The following is a 15936-nucleotide window of genomic DNA, read 5'->3' on the forward strand; positions in this document are numbered from 1 at the left end:
CCCTCTGTCTGCTTTTCCACCCTGCTGCTGTAGTCACTGTGGAGCAGAGAAGGAGGCAGCACAGAATTTCTGTTTGTTTCATGGTTGTCATGGTCAAAGCATTCTTCACCAAGTGGCCAGTCTCCAGTGGATTGCTCCACCCCATATTTAGCTAGGCTGGCCCTCAAAAAGCAGACCCAGGCTGGTCCGAGGACCATACTTTAGGAACAGAGAGAGTCCAGATAAATTAAACTCATGCAGGAAGATGGAGAGGTCTTATGATGACCAGAATACAAGAAGAAATTCAGTTTTTTTTAATGGAAGATTGATATCATAAAGGCAGAAATGTGAATCAATAAGGTAAAGGGTGATAGTTTTGTCATCTTGGGTTTTTCTTCTTACTCAGACTTATTTGTACTTTATCAGGAAGATTGGTTTGGGAAGATTGATTTGGATCTTAGAAGGAAGATGGGTTTCATAGCCCTAGCTTCAGTACAATTCCTGTGGATTTTCTGGGGACAAAATTCTCAAAATGTGTTGAGGTGGAGAGGGTCCCAGGAAGCCCATGGGAGATAAACAGTACTTACAAGGAATTTTCTAATCCTAAATCATATAGCAGTTATGGACAATGGACTACATATCCTCTGACTGGATAGTAAAATATAAACACATCCTTGGGGGTTTCATGAAATATGGTTTTGAAAGAACGTTGACCATAAAGTTCCTTAAATCTTTTGAGGGGTCTCATATATAAAAGGAGATGCCCCCAGGTGCTATACCCTCAGAAGAAAGTAAAAAAAAACTTCATTTACATCAGAAGTCTCCAATCACTGACTCCCTTGCCTCCTCCCAATTTAACCTCCTCATTTGAGATCCTAACAAGGATAGCCAGAGAGTAACCAACTAATCTGATTTTCTCCAGTTTTTTTTTTGCTGCCACTCTTTGTTAATAAGCAATTGGACCATCCAAAATGGATGAAGAACTAAGACCCTCTCTACAAAACTGATTCCTACAGAATCAAGAGGTGGTTTATCTGCTATTTGAAGGGTTGGCTCATCTGCTAATTTGCCCTCCTGACACAGAACTTCTATAACTGTTCCTAGGAAGAGGTTACAACTCCCATCAACCATACCCCCTCCACCACCATCATTTCAACACCTTGATTTCTTAATATTGTCTACTGCACACCTCTAATTGCAGATACAACTCACCCATTACCACCTTTGAGCCTCCCCTTAGTTCTAACTCCTCTTGTTCCTGTCCAGGCCTGTCCCCTCACCATTTTCTTCTTGGTAAACTCCATCACCAACTGGTCTGCGAGCCTCTCCTGGGCCAGCAATTCCTCCTTTCGCCTCTGGTTTTCATCATTGATGCGCTTGATCTCGGCCTGCATCTTTAGCTTATCCTGGTGCCTGCGTTCCATATCCTTTCAGGTAGGAAAAAACAACGGCACGGTGTGAGACAGAAATAAATTACAGACAGGGACTAAAAGATATAGGCAGACAGAGAAAGAGAAATGCATTCTTCCTACAGCCTTCTTAACTTAATGAACTGGACCTCCACCTCACCTTCCACTCTGCTGACAGCAGTCCCTGAAAAGTCATGGATGACCTTCCTTCTGGCCAAATTCAAGGGCATTTTCTAAGCAGTCATACTATTTTAACACTCTGCCACTTTGACAATGCTACAGAGTATTTCAAGAAGTAGATGCCTCCCAATGAGAAAAAGCACTAGGGACAAAGTTGATGTTTTATACAAACACACACACACTATACACACATACACATACATGTGTGTATATAGATTTAGACATAGATACACATACACACACATATACATATATGCTTGGAAACAGGAAAACTCATCTTCCTGAGGTTCAATATGGCCTCAAACACTTACCAGCTGGGTGACTCTGGGTAAGTCACTTAACCTTGTTTGCTTCAGTTTCCTCATCTGTAAAATGAGCTAGAGAAGGAAATGGCAAACCACTCCAGGCTTCTTTGCCAAGAAAAACCCAAAATGGAGTTACACAAAGAGCCATGCACGACTGAAACGATTCAACAACAAATATATGTGTGTGTATTTGTGTGTATACACAAATATGTTTAGATATATAAATTAAATTATTTTACTGTATTTGTATTATGTAAAATTATATCTATGATTTATATACATATATATATAATACTTCTAAAATAAAGAGTAAAGCAACTAAATGAGGAAAAGTGTTCATAGTAAATATGGCAGATAGAAGCTTGGTTGCCAGAATTTATAGGACAATGATAGAGTGAATATTTGTTAAATGATAAATAAGTATCTTATCTCCTATGAGGTAATCTCTTTGAACTATTTGGGATAGGGACAGTATCTTGGTCTCAGAAGGTCACACAGTCAGTCAGTAGCAGGGCCAGGGTTAGAAGCAGAACTAAGATCTCCTGACTACTGGTCTAATGTTCTTTCCCTCGTACCAAGATAGCTTTCTCCTCATTTGGCCACTGACTGACTGTATAACCTTGGGAAATTCCTAGGGCTCAGTTTCCTCCTCCCACTCTCCAGAGCAGGGCAGATTAGATGATCTCTAAGATACTTTTTATCTCTACGATATTATTCTAGGACAAAGGCCCATGAATCCACCACTAGGACAGTGACCTTCTGTTACTTCTCACAATGGCAGAAAACAGATGCAGTCACCAATAGAGAACCTCCAGACAGTGGAGCGATCCCCCGTTATTCAAAGCAGTTCAGAACTCTTTAATTCACTCAATGGCATCCTCCCCCTAACCCTTCTCGATAATGCCTGTGGCCTTTATTCAAGGGAACATATTTCAATGAAAGTGAATTAAATGTAAACTGAAGTGTCAATCAATTGATAGATGTCAACCCGAGGAGGTCTCTAGGGAAGTGTCACTGAAGTTTTGCTAAATATTTTCATCAATGATTTGGATGAAGGGACAGGTGGTGTGCTCATCAAATCTGCAGCTCACACAAAGCCATAAAGGACAGCTAAACTAGCAGAAAGAACACAGAACCTGGGGTAAGAAGATTCAAGTTTGAGTCCCAGCTTCAACACTTAACATAGCTGTGCAACCATGAACATGTTGTTCCACCTCAGAGCCTCCCTCTTCTCATCTGCAAAATAGGGATAATACTTGTACTACCCACCTGAAAGTGTTATTGTGAGGAAAACACCCATAGAAATCTTAAAATAATTTATGAAGAAGTTATTATTATTGTTATAAATATGTTAGAAAACAAATGGAATCATGGTCCAAATAATCTTGACGGGCAAGAACTAATGAGATCATTTTTATTTTTATTAAACTTCAAACCCAATACTTAAGTTTAAGAAAAATAAATTATCCAAGGACAGGAAGTAGGAGATGTGGCTAGACAGAATTACATGTGGAAAGATATGGGAGTTTTCATGAACAGACAGCAAGCTCAATGTGAGTAGGCAGTGTTACAGGGCACACTGATATGTTAATGTATTAAAGACAACATTAACAGGTACATGGTTTCCAGAATGATGGAGGTGACAATGCCATTATCTTCTGAGCTGTCACACTAGATTAGGAGTACTACATCGAATGTTCAACTCTCGATTACCACATAGTAAAAAGAACACTGAGAAGCTGGAGTATAGTCAGAGGAGGGAGACCAAGAGGGTGAGGGGACTAGACATTATATCATCTCATCTAAGGATTGGATGAGCAAATGGGGAATGTTTAACCAAAAGATAAAAAGGCTTAAGAAGGTTAGGATAGGGGTGGCCAGGTAGTACAGCGAGTAAGAGCACCAGCTCTAGTGTCGGGATGACCTGGAGATCGAATCCCGGGCTCAGACACTTAGCACCCACCCAGAAACACCTGGCCGTGTAACCTTGAGCAAGTTACTTAACCCCGATTGCTTAGGGACGGCCAGGTGGCTCAGCGAGTAAGAGCACCGGCTCCAGTGTTGGGATGACCTGGATCAAATCCAGGCTCAGATACTCAGCACCACACCCAGAAATAACTGGCTGTGTAACCTTGAGCAAGTTACTTAACCCCGATTGCTTTAAAAAAAAAAAAAAAGGTTAGGATCACCAATTGGAACTACCTGGTGTGAGGAAAAGGGAAATGTCTTAGTCTATTTGGCCCCTGAGGAAAGGATTAGGACCTGTGGGTTGGGGGCAGGTACAGGGAGGTAGATATCAATTGAAAAGAAGTAACAAATAAGAGTTGTTCAATAATGGAATTGGTTTCCACTGGAGATCTTCAAACAGAACCTGGCTAACCGCTTGGGGATGTAATAGGGAGAATTCCTATTTTAGGTATGAGTTGGTCTAAAATACTTCTGTAGTGACCCTTCCAGCTGTGAGTGACCATGGATATAATAATATGATGATTAATACTCATATATCTGGCACTTAAAGCTCTACAAAGACTTTTGTCATAACAACCCCTATAAGTTAAGTTATAAAACTATCATTATTCCCATTATGCAGATGAAGAAAACGGCTCATTTCCATCTCTGGTTCTGTTTACACTGCTCTCCTCAATCTAGAAGGTCCTCTATCCCTCCTAAATCAACTTCCTACTCAGTGCAAGTCTCATTTCTTCTATGAAATCTTAATTGATATTAAAACTCACTCTAATCATTCATTTCTTCACATTCCCAATGCACTTAAAGTCAGTATTATTCTTTAATTAAATACTGCTTTGAATGTCTTTTTTAATTGTTTGTGTGTGTGTGTGTGTGTGTGTTTAGCTTCTTAAATATACTACAAAATCCTTATTAAGGGTAGGTGAAAAAAGTAAAACTTCTCTTTTGTTCATCTAAATCCTATGACAGAGGGCCTAACAGAACTCAATCAGTATTTATAGTTAGCCAATTGAAGGTAGGGGAATGGTGATTCCTAAATAAGGTATATACCTCTAAGATTAGGAAATGCTCAGAAAATGCTACTCTCTAACACTGCAAGCATTAATGAGAAGTGACCCAGAATGGGTGAGGTTGGCCAGCTGCTGAGGTATAGAATGGATGGCTTAGAAACAAATCTATGAGGATGGACAGGGGAGAGACCAGAAACTCTAAGATACCAATAGGCTGCTGCCCCTAAGGAACAGACCACTTGGTAACTTTCTTTTTAAACTAATTATTCTTCATAATTATGAACTAAAGGTCCTTATTTCTTCACATTTGACATCCAAAATGCCTGCAGTATGGGAAATGGTGTGACCACCCCTATTAGCTAGAGGCTTTGGAGAAAGGGGATGAAAATGAACATGAAGTCAATCACTCCCTTTGCCCCTCCCCCTTCAAAAAAAGAGTTCTTAAAATATTATCTTAGAGTTCTCTCTCTCCACCCCCCCCCCCCTTTCTCTCTATCTTCTTTTCCTTAGTTTGTTATATTTTATTTTCCCCATATTTTCCATGATTAGACCACCAGGTGGTTGGGGATTTCTACATCAAAACACCATAAAATTATTGTGGCTCTTATCTTTCTCCCTGTAGCAAAACAAAATTGAGTTGTTTTGGTCATGTCTAAAAACATGTCTCTTTCTGTTCCTACAATCCATCACTTTTCTGTGAAGAGATGGGAGGCCTGGTTCAGAATCAGACTTCTGAAACCCTGATGAATCACTCCATTGATGAGAGTTCTTAAGCCTTTCAAAGTTGCCCTTTGCAATGCTGAGATGCTACAAAAATTGCTCTCCTGCTTCTGCTTACTTTACTCTGCATCAGTTCATACAAGTCCTCCAAGGTTTCTCTGAATCCATCTCTTACATTCTTTCTTTTTTTACATTTTTTTAACATTTTCATTTAAAGTTCTAAGTTACAAATTCTTTCTTCCCTCCTTCTCTGTCCCCCTCCATATGGTAAACATCAGATCTAGGTTATACATGGGCAGTTATGTAAAACATTTCAATATCATTCATTTTATACAAGAAGACTCAAATAAAAGAAAAAATGAAAGAGTAGGGGCGGCTAGGTGGCACAGTGAGTAAAAGCGCTGGCCCCGGAGTCAGGAGGACCAGAGTTCAGTTCTGGCCTCAGATACATAACACCCACACAAAAGAAACTAGCCGTGTAACCTTGGGCAAGTTACTTAACTCCAATTGCCCTCCAAAAGGCAAAAAAAAAAAAAAATTGAAAGGATGAAAAATAGCATGCTTCAATATCAATCAATATCAGTTCTTTCTCTGAAGGCAGATAATATGCTTCATCATTAGTTCTTTGGGATTGTCTTTGATCACTGTGTTTCTGAGAAGAGCTAACTCATTCACAATTCTTCATCAAACAATATTGCTATTATTGTGTACAGCAATACAGTACCTAGTTCTGTTCACTTCGCTCTGCATCAATTCTTTCCTCGTTTTTATGAAAATCATGCTGCTTGTCATTTCTTATAGCACAATAATATTCCATTACTATCATATACAACAGCTTGTTTAGCTATTCCCCAGTTGATGGGCATCCCTTTGATTTCCAATTCTTAGCTACCACAAAAAGAACTGCTATAGATATTTTTGAACAAATAGATCCTTTGGGATATAGACCTAGCAGTGTTATTGTTGGATCAAAGGGCATACACAGTTTTAACCTTTTGGGCTAACTTGTTCTCCAGAATGATTAGATCAATTCACACAACTCCACCAACAATGCATTAGTATCCCAGTTTTCTCACATTCCCTCCAACATCCAACATTTTCCTTTTTTGTCATTAGTTACTCTAACTTGTGTGAGGTGGTACCTCAAAGTTGTTTTAATTTGGATTTCTCTGATCAACAGTGATTTAGAGTATTTTTAATATGACTATAGATAGCTTTGATTTCTTTGTCTGAAAACTGTCTGCTCATATCTTTTGGCTACTTATCAATTGGGGAATGACTTGTACTTTATAAATTTGACTCAGTTCTCTATATATTTGAGAAATTATGTCTTTATCAGAGATACTTGTTGCAAATTTTTTCACCCAATTTTCTGCTTTCCTTATAATTTTGGTTGAATTGTTTTGTTTGTGCAAAAACTTTTTAATTTTATATAATTAAAAAGACCTGTTTTGCATTTTAATGCTTTATATATCTTCTTTGGTGATAAATTCTTCCCTGATCCATAAATCTGACACAGATAAGCTATTCTATGCTCTCTTAATTTGCTTGCAGTATCACCACTTATGTGCAAATCATGTACCCATTTTGACCTTATCTTCGTATATGGTGTGAGATCTGCCCTATACATAGTTTATGCCATACTGTTTTCTAGTTTTCCCAGAAGTTTTTATCAAATAATGAGTTTTTATTCCAAAAGCTTGGATCTTTGGGTTATCATATGCTAGATTACTATGATCATTCACTATAATGTAATTTGTACCTAATCTATTCCACTGATCTAACCTGCTTCTCTTGACTATATATGTCCAGCATTTGGTATCCCTCCCGCATAAGAGTACACAGAAGTATGGGGACACCAGGACTGTGGCTCCTTGGACTTATGGCTCAGGACAAAGCAGCTAAGCAGGAAAGCTGGCCTCTGCCTCACTAAGATCCAGGACCAACCTCTTAGCAAGGTCAGAGGCTCTTCACTGCCCCAACCCCATCACCAATACTCTACTCCTGCCTTCTTCCTACTAGAGTCCTTTAAATCTCCAGTCCTGCAAATAACTGGAAATGAAGGGAAAGACCATCAATTTGGGAATGGCTGAACAAGTTATGGCATACGTATATGATGGAATACTATCATGCCGTAAGAAATATTGAAAGGATAACTTCAGAAAAACCTACAAAGAATTGAATGAACTGATATAGAGTTAAGTGAGCAGAACCAGGAGAACAATATATACAACATTAATACTGTAATGACAAACAACTCCCAAAGACTTGGGAATGCTGATCACAACTCCAGACGACTCACTAAGAAACATGCTACCTACTTCCTAACAGAGAGGTGGTGGACTCTAAGTATGGATTGGGACATATTTTTTGGATATAGCCAATGCATGAATTTGTTTTGCTTGATTATACATGTCTATAACAAGGATTTTATTTTTCCTGCTTCCTCAGTTTGGGGCAGAGGGATGTGAGAGGGAGAAGATGTATATCTGAAAAAAAAATTTAATTTTATAAATAAATAAATCTTCAGCCTTGGGGCAAATTTCCCTACCTTGGGCAACTGACCAGTGGCCCTGCCCTAGTTGCTGTTTGTCCTTTGTTTTTGAAAAAGTCCAATGACTTGATGGAGTGACTTGTATGTGAATTGGATTTAAGTCAGGCAGAGATACACAAAGTTGCAGCCTCACTCTCTCTTCCTGAGTTATTAAAGTCTAGTGGAAGGACAAGGTATTTTTGAGGGCTGACCAAGCTGTAAGTGCCCTGTAGTGCCTGCTTCAGCTGCCTTTGTGGCCATTGGAACAAACTGTTCTCATCTGCCCACACTGCAAGGGGGACATAGGTATACTTGGGGTAGACATTCCCCTAACTCACCAACGGAATTGAGGCCTATCAGTTATCCTCAACCTGGTTTAGCCCGTCTGCCAAGACAGTTTATTGGGGTGTGGCCACTGCACATGCTACAGCTTCTTGGAGCCACAGGTGAGAGTTGAGTGAAGATAGACACCCAAGGTGGATGAGCAGCCCTGAAAAGGGCTAGGCAAGCCCTCACACCAGAGGTGCTAGTCCTCCCTGAACACCCCATACACCCCTCCCTGGCCTAATTATAGCCGAGTTTGAGCAACAAAGAAGATGAACTTAGAGGCTATAAAGCAAATTTGAGCTCAAAGCTATCACTGATACTGGGGAATGTCCCACAATTGGAATAACTGTGGATGGGTATACCTTTTTTTTTTTTAAAGAAGAGATAAGTAAAGGAAGACAATAGTATTACATATTAAGAAAGCATACCAATAAACCAAGAACTAGAGGATGGGAATGTAGTAAAACATGATCTTCATTTGGATGAAGATTAATAGATTAGATGAACAAAAAAGAATTTAAAAACATTTATTAAATGTTCCCAATACCCCAGGCACCATGCTAAGGGATGGAGGCACAAGAAAGAAATATGCAAGATTTTACTGCAGAGTTTATTACAGACCACTTAGGCCAAAAGAAGAAATAGATGAATTTGGGAAACAGATCACAATTCTAGCATAGAGCAAGACACAGTAATGGGGGCCTTGAATCACAAATATACTGGAGGCCTCTCTGCTAGAATCAGATCAGCTAATACCTTCTTGACTTGTCTTAATGATATTTTCATTCTTCAAAAGGTGGAGGAAACAAGGATGGGAAATTCTATTTTGAAGGTAGTTCTCACTAACAGGGAGAACCGGTTGCTGAGATGGAAATGATATGAATCTTTGGGGGAAGTAATCTCTCCTAGACTTTATGATAGACTTTACGTGATCCCTCCTAGACTTTATGATAGAAGAACAAAGGAGAGCTGGGATAGTCTACTATGCACCCTAGATTTGGGGAGAACCAGTTGCAAAGGTAACAAAGAAAATTCAGGTAGGATCCCATGGACTAAAATTCTACAGAGAAAAATCAGTCCAAGAGGGTTAGGAAGCTCTCAAGAATGAAATTCTGAAGCCACAAAGTAAAAAACAGGAGTTTTCTGAAGAAACTTGTGAGGATATATGAAGAGAAAAACAAAATTAGATTTTGTTGGTAAGCTAAGATCACCAAGATTTGGCAACTGATTGGATAAGTGACGTGACAAAAAGATAACTCCATGAGAGGATCTACATGACTAGAAGAATAGTGATGCCCTCAACAGAAGGCAGTTCAGAAGAAGTGTCAGTGTTTTCACCATGTTGAGGTTGAGATGCCTATGGAAAATCCAGTGGGAAATATCCAACTGGCAGTTGGTGATGCTGGGCTAGAGAGAAGATCTAAGGATCATCTGCCTAGAGATGTTAATTTAACCTGATGCTGTGTCTAGTGGTTCACATTCTATGCTCCACATTCAATCAATCAACAAAAGCTACTAAGCATCTAATATGTGCCAGGCACTGAGCATACAAAGGCAAAAGTGGAACAGTCCCTGCCCTCAGGGAGTTTCCATTCTATTAGGGAGACCAACATGTAGACAATTAAGAATGTACAAACTTAATATAAGGCACATTTTCGGGGAGAAGGCACTAGTTGTAGGAGGGGGGAGGAGTATCTATGAAGGCTTCACGTATAAGATTACACATGAACAGAGTTTTGAAAGAAATAGAACTGTCAGAGACAGAGGTGAAGGGAAAGAGGATAGAGACCGAAAGCAAGAGGACTTCACATAGAACCTTGGGATACAGCCCAAGGGGAGGGGGATGATGATCCAGTAAAGGAGACAAAGAAGGTGGTAAACCAAGAGAAAACAGTATCACAAAAAAGAGAAGAAAAAAGAGAGCAGCCACTAGTATCTACAGCTGCAGTGGGAGTCAAAAGAAGAATGACTGAGAAAACGCCATCAGATTTGGCAAACCAGAATATCACTGGTAATTTGGACAGTGGTTCAATTCAATGGTGAGGATGGAAGATGGATTGAGGAGTGAGAAGAGAGAGTTTGGCCATGACAGTAAAGAGATATAATGGATGATGGTTTGATGAAATTGTAGGGTAAGAGATTTTTAAGGATGAGTGAGGCTTGGGCACATTGTAGGCAAGGGGATATAAGTTCTCCAGATAGTGACTGAAGATTAGATAGTGAAAGAGGATGACTGAGGTGGGCAGGAACAATTTGCTGGACCCTGAAAATCCTGTATCTGATATTTACTACCTGAGTGACTCTGGGCAAGGTCTCGACTTCATCACATGTAAAATGTGGTCAATAAGTTAGATGGTTTCCGAAGTCCAGATCTATGACTGATGATCTTATAAACCTTAAGACTGGAAACGCCACAACAAAAATGTCTAATAGGAAATTGATAACCAAGGAAGGAGACAATAGGAAAGCACCAGCCATTCCTGTGATGACTTCAAGTAACCTAGCCTTGATGAATTACACTGGAAGAGCCAGGGTCTAAAAGAACTGGTGGATGTGATTACAGATGCATTTGTCAGTGATATATGAAAAACTGTGGAGAATGAAAGAAGTATAGTATAAGATACTAGCTATGTGACCCTGGGCAAGTCAATTAACTGCTATTTATCTCAGTTCCCTCAATTGTAAAATGGGAATAATAACAGCACCTACCTTGCAGGTTTGTTCTGAGGATCATCTGAAATTTCTGGGGTTTTTTTAAGTGCTTGGCAGAGTACCTGGCACATAGTAGGTACTTTATAAATGTATATTCCCTTCCTCTCTGTTATTATTATTATTACTATTGTCTTGATTTTTTTAAAGAGAATAGCAATTACCCTGGAAGGCAGTGGGCAGCTTCTCAGAAGAGGCCTTTAAACAAAAGGTGGATGATCATTTGTTAGGTATGTTGTACTGGGAATTCTTCTTCAGATGTAAGTTGGACTACAGGGTCACTGAGATCCCTTGCAACTTTGAAATTCTATAATCATGGGTCTTGTGTAAAAATTCATGGAAGTAAAAGCAGGTAAGACAAGTCAGGCAGATAGCTAGCAGCCAGTATGTCCAGTTTGGCTGTGTAGCCAGACTGTGGTAGGTCTTAAAAGCTAAACTAGGGAGTTTGAACTTTATGGGAAATTGGGAGTCACTGAAGAGTTTTGAGCAGAGAAGTATATAAATAATGATAAAACCTTTACATTAGAGAAATTATTTTGACAAATGCATAAAGGATGGATGGGAGAGAATGACTAGAAGTAGGAAGTCCATTAGTAAGGGTATTGAAATAGTGCAGGGGACCAGAGTGGTGATGAGGACCTACTCTATAATGGCAATGATATAACTGGAGAGAAGAGGTCAGTTAAGAGAGACAATGCTAAGGGATAAGCAACAGAACTGACTAGATTTTGGACACGAGAGAGAGGAAAGAGTTAAAGATAACACTGAAATTTCTTTCCTGAGTGAGTAAGAGGATGGTGGGAAAGAGGATCGGAGAGGAAGGCCTTTTTCTGACAGTCTTAATGTTAGGATCTTTTTCCTTATAACAAGTTAAAATCTGCCTCTCTGCATCTTCCTAGTTCTGGCCTCAATCTATGAAGAACAAGTCTAACAATGTGGGTCAAACATCACTAAAAGGACTGATGGTGGGCTCAAGACTGAGAAGGGCAGAAAAGTGAGGCCACAGTAAAGAAGATGACAGATTAGAAGAGGAGGAAGAAATCAGAGCCTGTGATGGATGGAAAAAGCAGGTTTCATAGGGGTGAGGCAGAGGGAAAGGTGCTGGGTTAAGGAGATTATTAGCATCCACCATCTTGGAGACAAAATAGCCTAGGGCACTCCAGTCCATTTAGTAGGTCTATCCTCACAGCAAAGAAGGTGGCATCAACTATTAGAGCCTTAGGACAATACCCTTTACAGTCACCTAGCGCCCTTTGTTCCAGACCCATTTAGCTTTGCAAGAAAACTTCCCTACTGGAAGGCAATGCATTGATCAGCTGATATAAAAACCTGGTGATTATTTTCAATTCTATTTTTCATCAGACATTAACAAATTAGCTTTCTGATGGGGTGTATGGGTGTTCACGAAGGACTCTGGAGTTTGCTGAGCCCTTTCCAGGGCTGCTTATTCACCTTTGGTGTCCACCTGGCACTTATCTCTCACCTGTGGCTCCGAGAAGCTGTGGCATGTGCAGTGGCCACACCCCAGTAAACCATCTCTGCAGACAGGCTAAACTAGGCTGAAGGTAACCAACGGGCCACAAAATTGTCAGTGAATTAGGGGGATGTCTACCCCAAGTATGTAAAGACTTCCCCCCTGAGGAATGGGTGGATGAGAACAATGTGTTCCAACAGTCATGAAGGTGGCTGAAGCAGGCACTGTGGAGTGCTTAGAGCTTGGTCAGACATCAAAGATGCCGAGGCCATCCACTGCATCCCAGTCTATCACCAGTCATCCTGACTTTTGTCCAGCCACTGGACTTCAATGACTCTGGAAGAGAGAGTGAGGCTGACTACTTTAAGCAACTCTGCCTGATTTAAATCCAATTCATGGGCAAGTCAAGACAGTACCCTGTGATGTCATCGGTCCTCTTGGAAAACTAAAGACAAAGTTTTCTGGTACAGACTAATCAAATCTCTTGTGAGTTTGGTTGGTACAAATCAGTTCAGCACTTTGATTACCTCTGGATAGACTGAGGAAATCAAGTTCCTGAGCCTGAAAAGTTGAAGCTTCAACTGTAAACCTGAGGCCCTCCCTCCAAGGTCCTACCTCATTTTTTCTGTCTGTCTCTTCTGGGGCTGCCCAAATGCAGGAGTAGCATGGTCTGCTACCAGACCACTCAAGCCAAATTTGTTCCATGCTTCCTGGATCCAATCTTTGTCTTAAGCAAAGCCATAGGCCTATAATGACTCTCTTCCCTTCCCCAGACTGACATTTCTCTTTGTCATTCAAATAGCTCCTGGAATCCTATCCCCTTCATAAGGCCTGAAAAGGATGACATAGGGTAGTAGAAAGAGAACTCCGTTGAAGAGTCAGAATACATGGTTTAAATCCCATCACATACTAGCTTTGTGACCATAAGCAAGCCACAAACTCTCTTTGTTTCCTCACATGTAAAATGGAAATAAAACTTGCACTACCTCCCTCACAGGCTTTTTGACAAAATGCTTTTTAAACCTTAAAGCACTTTTTGAATGTGAGCCAATCTGACTGTAGAATGCCTGGCCATGGACTCTTCCCATTCCCTCTTCATTTAGCACCCCCCACTGACCCTTCCCATGAACATGGCCATTTGAATTATCTATGCAAATAGACCAAGGCACTAGAAGAGATAATCCAAGGAGTAGAGACTCTTAAAAACCAGTCTATTTAGCTGTGGCATGCATTTAATCATTTATTTTGCAATATATACACCTTCCTAATTGTTTCATATTAGCTAATGGCAAAATGAGTTTTCCCTGCCTAAGTATGTAACCACTAAGGATAGAGAGGCCACCAAACAGCATGGGAGGTGACAGAGGCAAGCAAGTTCCCAAACCAAAGTACTGCCTGCCCGGCTTAATCTACCAAGAGGATAATCCACCTGCAGGTAACTAAGAGGTGATTTACAGTAGAGGCATCAAACAAACAAGCTGTGTTGCTGCCCTGCATCATTCCCAAATGCAGCCTGAACCAGATTAAAATGTAAATTGGGAAATATTTAACAAAATACTATGGAACATAGATAATGTTAACATATGGTTTTCTAAATTAATTTCTATATGGCTTTGTGGCCCCGTTTCTGTTTGAGTTTGATACCAATGATTTACAGCATTATCATTTGCTGGCTACAAGTACAAACTATTCAGCATGACCTGCCCATCGGTGCTAATAGGTCTGCCTTTTGAGTGTAAGCCTCCAGAAGGCAGGGACTAAAGTTCCTTGGCTCAGCCCAGCACCATGTACAAATAACTGTCTTATATAATAGCAAACAATACGGATAATGATGATGATGTTAAATGGACATGTATCTGTTAAATATTTTACCTGTAATAGAGGTAAAATACATTTCCTTTATGTTAAGAGTAGAAAGTTACCTCTGCTGTCAGTCATAATCAATCTGTTAGCCAGTTTTGATTAACTCTTTTTTCATGGGAAAACAATGGCAGAGATGTGGGTGGGGTTGCTTATTGGGAAATGACTAATATAGCCCAAAATTAAATTAAAAATTCAATTTAAAAGGTTTAATTTAATTTAAAAAGTCAATTTTTTTAAGTCTGTTTGTCTGTACCCTCCAGTCTCAGAGCCGCACATCTTTCAGAGTTGGGGGAGGGTGGAGGGAAGGGGAGGAAAGGGTAAAGAATGAGCTGCCTAGTAAGACACAGCAGTCTTTCTCACCCTCCATTACCTTTATGTCTTCCTCCTGGAGCCTCTCCATATACTGTAACATCTGCTGGATCTCCTGCTCCCGGACCTCTGCCTGCAGTGACCGTTCCTCCTGATTCTTTTCAATCTGCTGGATAATATGCCGTCTTCCTCTACAAATCATAGAAACCATCCAGTCCAACCCCTACTTTTAACAGCTTAGCATCTTAGAAACCATTGGTCTTCATCTCTCTTCTTTAACTTCCATCTTTTAGCCCCTCCCACAAGATGGTCAGAAAAGAGTTTGAAAAACTCCCTTCTCTAAACAGTAAGAAAGAATTCAGGAGAAGGACTAATAACCACCATCTGGTTCACAACGCTCTTCCAGTCTTTCTCAAGTGATTTCACTGCCCTTGACTCTTCTGCCCCACTTTGCCCCTTTGCTTCTCACAGGCAAAACACACAAGGTCAGCCATCTGGCAGCCTGGTTGAGTTGAAAGAACACTTTTCCTGGAATCAGAAGGTTCCTGGATTTGAGGCCCTGTCCTTCACCAAGTCAGGAAAAGTGGAGAAATCCAGTTCCCTCAGGGTGCGAAGGAAGAACTGCAATCAACTATGATGGAGAGTCAGCTCCACCAAAGGAAAACTCCAGAGTCCAGGTGTGAGTGCTGTCTCTCTTCCTTCCTGGGACATTTCTTTATAGCACTTAGTGAAGGTTTTACAATAACTATATCTGCTATTGATGAAGATAAAATCATTTCCTAACTCTTCTTTCACTGGTATTCAACACGGGCTTAAAGGGGGCTGTAAGTGGCCTGGACAGGGAGATGCCAACTCAGACAACTTACCGTATTCTTTCCTCTTTCCGCCTCCTGACTAGATCTTCCTGCCTCTGCATGGATTTCTGCCGTTCCAATTCCATCATCTGGTCCAGTCGCTTCTCCTCTGTGTCCATCTCCTTTTGGATTAATTGCTTCTCCAGGATCTGAGCATCACGGATGGCATGACACCTGGCATTTCGGATTATCTGAGAAGGGAATAAGAGGCTATAATGTTAGGTTTAGGGATGAAAGAAGTAATGAGGGGTGTGTGTGTGTGTGTGTGTGTGTGTGTGTGTGTGTGTGTGTGTGTG

General features: G+C 40.4%; 1 protein-coding gene across 1 annotated transcript in view; it reads right to left on the bottom strand.

Moving 5' to 3' along the window:
• Positions 1 to 15936, bottom strand: part of CFAP45 (cilia and flagella associated protein 45) — a 35326-nt gene that overhangs the window by 11489 nt on the left and 7901 nt on the right. The window contains exons 5-7 of the mRNA XM_069062834.1: positions 15653 to 15831; positions 14848 to 14977; positions 1260 to 1406 (exon numbers count right to left, since the gene is read on the bottom strand). Of these exons, the coding sequence (XP_068918935.1) occupies positions 1260 to 1406; positions 14848 to 14977; positions 15653 to 15831 (456 nt within the window). The remainder of the gene's footprint in view (positions 1 to 1259; positions 1407 to 14847; positions 14978 to 15652; positions 15832 to 15936) is intronic.

This window comes from Petaurus breviceps, unplaced genomic scaffold (genome assembly GCF_028583685.1).
Source record: "Petaurus breviceps papuanus isolate PSGF00001 unplaced genomic scaffold, PetGlider_PUasm1.0 90510, whole genome shotgun sequence".
In the NCBI taxonomy this organism is placed as follows: domain Eukaryota; kingdom Metazoa; phylum Chordata; class Mammalia; order Diprotodontia; family Petauridae; genus Petaurus; species Petaurus breviceps.